This window comes from Sphaeroforma arctica (assembly GCF_001186125.1).
Source record: "Sphaeroforma arctica JP610 unplaced genomic scaffold supercont1.211, whole genome shotgun sequence".
Taxonomy (NCBI): Eukaryota; class Ichthyosporea; order Ichthyophonida; genus Sphaeroforma; species Sphaeroforma arctica.
The window spans coordinates 65,971-69,997 of NW_014040347.1; the positions used below are offsets into that span (position 1 = coordinate 65,971).

The window sequence follows — 4,027 nt, forward strand, 5'->3', positions numbered from 1 at the left end:
ATATATACGCTACGTGTTAAACGGAAAGTCAAAATGATACTGGTTAATGTGCGTTGAAAATCAGACCATATATATCCAATCAAGCATTCCGCAAAACTCACAGAACCATCAAACGCACACTTGGATGGTATATGCACAGGCTTACCTCAGCGACATCGACAAACCCCTCAGAGCTATCTCCCAGCCCATGCGTAATCACAATTAATGCACTCTGGTCGGTTGCCTTTTTTGGGGCTACCGTGATGGTGCCTTTTCCATCTCGGTGTGTGGTGAAGCTCATATTGTGCCGACTGTATAGTGAATATGATCTACAGTCGTGCGAGTTACTGAGTTTAGGAATAAATGTACGTTTCCAAGGTACGGCCAGGCGAAAGGTGTTGTGCAGAGTAGACGAGAACATGTATGTAAACGACTTGGTGCTGACATCAACAAGCGACTATGGGATTATCGCAGTATCGGACACAGTCCTTTACATTTCAGAGATAGAAATCCAAAAATGGAATATAAAAATAAAAATAGTGTGATCGTGGGATGAACAACTCTCAGTCTCCCACTCTGCAACATTTCAAGTTGTCAAGTTGTCAACAGCTGAACGTTTCCTGATTTCCATGATTTCAGGAAATGGCAGGTTTTCTTTTCCCTGTGTCCATAGTAGGGTTTAGGGTTTATGTTCAATTGTTCATACATAGCATAGCCTCCTATTAGTAAATAGTTTTAGGAGGCTATGGTTCATATCGTCCTGCGGACTCGTCCGTTCTCCCTCATATTTATACATTTCATTCTAGATGGTCATGCCATATCTACAATTTTTAAAAGGCTATGGTTCATACTTAGCCTTCTAAAACAATTACATCATTGTTTGGGAGGCTACAGGTGGCTAAGATTCATACATAAATACGGCGACAGGGAGCAATACCCTGACCCCTTGTGGGCTGGTATGCAGCTCTAGTTTAAGTTGAAGAACAAGCGAAGTGCTGGTTGAAATATTTGGACTAATTGCAAGGCCCCTCTACCGTCTCCTATCTATGAATAGGAATAAACAACGGACAGTGTACAGGCGACTGCTTATTAAAACTATGCCAGTAAGTTTAATTTAATTACTAAGTTATATAAGGATTCTAGTAATACTAGACCCTCACCGGTGTGGTCTCCAATGACGACGATTGTGGTTCAAAGCTACTCCAGAAAGATATTTTGCCTATTCGGCGAGCTGTTTTGATGTGCAAGTAGATTGCGATACTGAATAGAATGCATGTAAGCGTGACTCCCGTCCACCGGAAAAGTGACTGATGTGTCTCAATAAATAACTGTGCGGATCCAATTGAGATAGTACCCAAGGGGAACACCACACCCCACCAACTCAGATTGAATGGCATCTCCGGCTTTTGCTGTGTCTGCTTGAGATCATCGTCCACTTTACCGCCCAATATTTTCTCGACATCGCGTGTGCGTGATAAATGTCCTTCAATGGCTAAGCTTGAAGCCTTGAGTGCACCTAAAGTTGTCGAGGGGTTGCGCAGCATCGCTACCAGACTATGTATTTTCTTGGAGTGATAAAAGCTTCCTACTGTGGCACAGCCTAGCCACCAAATACCCACACCCCACAGGAGCAAACCTATTAATAGTGCGATCGCTGGCATTACACTGCCGAATGCCATGAGAGGAGTCAGAGGACCTGTGCACCTATTGTCTGTGTATATGGATCCAGGACTATCGCAGAATACGCCTTCATTCTGCAAGGTTACCGTGTTGCGACCAAGTATCAGAATGGCATTGCAACCCTGACCTATAGGGCCCAGTATACTCCACACAGAATTGCCCGCTTGTCCAGGGGGGAATCCGTAGATGATCATTCTGATCATGTACATCGCAATGATTGGTGCAGCAGTCAGCATGCCCGCACCCCACATCACCAGTCCAGCGAGTAAGCACCCTTTCTGTCTCCCTAGATCTTCTTGAGCTCCGCCAACAACCCCTGCCTGAGCTGATGCAATCACAAGCGTAATGAAAGGAAGCAGCCAGGCAGTAGACATAGATGACAGCGCGTGCCGCTGATAGGCGATCATCATGTACGGCACTACCCCGATTGTAAGGACGGAAAACACACCGACCACAATAAACAGAACATACGCTATTTCAAAGGCGACGTTAGCGGGCATGATGTTAGGGCCAAATGAGACAATTCCCATACCAAGTACTCCTAGGCTCATTGGCACACATCCGAATATGGGAAATTCATTCGGTTCTTGCATCATCTTCCAAAATGCTTCTGGGTAGACAATAATTCTTGCTGCTAGCAGACAGGTACAAATAATCCAGTATAGCAGACCCCAAACCCAGATTATCGTCCCAAGGATATTGCACACATTTTCAACATCCGGCGAAAACCCTTGTTTACTGTCTATAGCCAGCGCGGTACCGGCCCAACTCAATACCAGTATATACCAGGAGAGGTGAAAATTACGGATAATCAGAGAAATCGTGCTTGTTTTACTCGAATGCATGCTACTATTACAGTGTTTTATGGGTTATTAATGGTGACAGTCCTTCCGTCGCTTGCACTATTTAATATATGTATTCATTTGATTTTAAAATGGACATCCTCACACCTTTGTATTTTGGTGCTCGCTTTGTTTAAAAAAAACAACAACAAAAAACAACAAAAAAGATATACATACTGTATGATAATTGATTTGTAAAGATACATATTTTTTCATTACGTATGGACATATTTACAAACGAACGGCCCTGTCCAACTCCCTTTGGAAAATTATATTTTTAGAAGATCTTATTCGGCCATTCTGGTGACATTTTAAAATAATAATTTTAGCAACCAGCCTTCCCATTGATAATTAATCTGTGCTGTGGAGTCGTTTTACTGATAGGTTTAAAATTAGTTGGTGACCAATAAACTTGATTTGTTTGTTGTTGCGTGACATACGTCTTTGCGCCAATGCAACTTGCCTTGATTCCATAGGATGGTTATCGCGAGACAGGAAGTGAGGCTATGAGCTCAGAGCTGTCACTTGTCAGTTTGAGTCTTTGAGACTTTGTTGAAACTTCTGAGTTCAGACTTCAGAATGCGTGTCTGTACTCTGAAGAGTGTGAAGAGAGAGGCTGATGACTTGAGACTTGAGACTTGAGACTTCAGTGAAGTTCAGAGTTCATACTTCAGAAGTTCAGACTCTACAACTAGTAGGAAGGTCTTTATACGGCACTGGTGACAATAAAACTATTAACCACCTCAGGCCGAGTTTCCTACCAGACTCATACTTATACTAACTTGGGGAGTCTTAGTGGGACGCTTAACAGAGGGGGTTCTTACGGGACGCTTAACAGCCATAGTCTTAAGAGTTAGGCATAACAGCCGTAGTCTTAAGAGTCCTACTTCTAAAGCCTAACACCTAAGACAAAATACTTCTTAAGCTTAACAACTAAGACTAAATACTTCTTAAGCCAAACAACTAAGACTAAATACTTCTTAAGACTAACAACTAAGACTAAATACTTCTTAAGCCAAACAACTAAGGCTAAATACTTCTTAAGCCTAACAACTAAGGCTAAATACTTCTTAAGCCTAACTACTAAGACTAAATACTTCTTAAGCCTAACAACCAAGACTAAATACTTCTTAAGACTAACAACTAAGACTAAGTACTTCTTAAGCCTAACAACTAAGGCTAAATACTTCTTAAGCCTAACAACTAAGGCTTAATACTTCTTAAGCCTAACAACTAAGACTAAATACTTCTTAAGACTAACAACTAAGACTAAATACTTCTTTAGCCTAACAACTAAGGCTAAATACTTCTTAAGCCTAACAACTAAGGCTAAATACTTCCTAAGCCTAACTACTCAGACTAAATACTTCTTAAGCCTAACAACTATAACTAAAAGCTTAACAACGAAGACTATATACATCTTAAGCCTAACAATTATATATATATACACACACACACACACACACACACACACACACACACACACACACACACACACACACACACACACACACACACACACACAC

General features: G+C 41.5%; 2 protein-coding genes across 2 annotated transcripts in view; both read right to left on the reverse strand.

Moving 5' to 3' along the window:
* The window catches only part of SARC_03936 (hypothetical protein), a 3,667-nt gene extending 3,206 nt beyond the window's left edge, over window positions 1-461 (reverse strand). The window contains exon 1 of the mRNA XM_014302256.1: window positions 146-461. Coding sequence (XP_014157731.1) covers window positions 146-400 — 255 coding nt within the window. The 5' untranslated portion in view covers window positions 401-461. The remainder of the gene's footprint in view (window positions 1-145) is intronic.
* Window positions 462-1,056: 595 nt separating this feature from the next.
* Window positions 1,057-2,558, reverse strand: SARC_03937 (hypothetical protein). The gene has a single exon (XM_014302257.1). The coding sequence runs from the start codon at window positions 2,502-2,504 to the stop codon at window positions 1,128-1,130; it is 1,377 nt and encodes a 458-aa protein (XP_014157732.1). The 5' UTR covers window positions 2,505-2,558; the 3' UTR covers window positions 1,057-1,127.
* Between the last annotated feature and the right edge of the window lie 1,469 nt (window positions 2,559-4,027).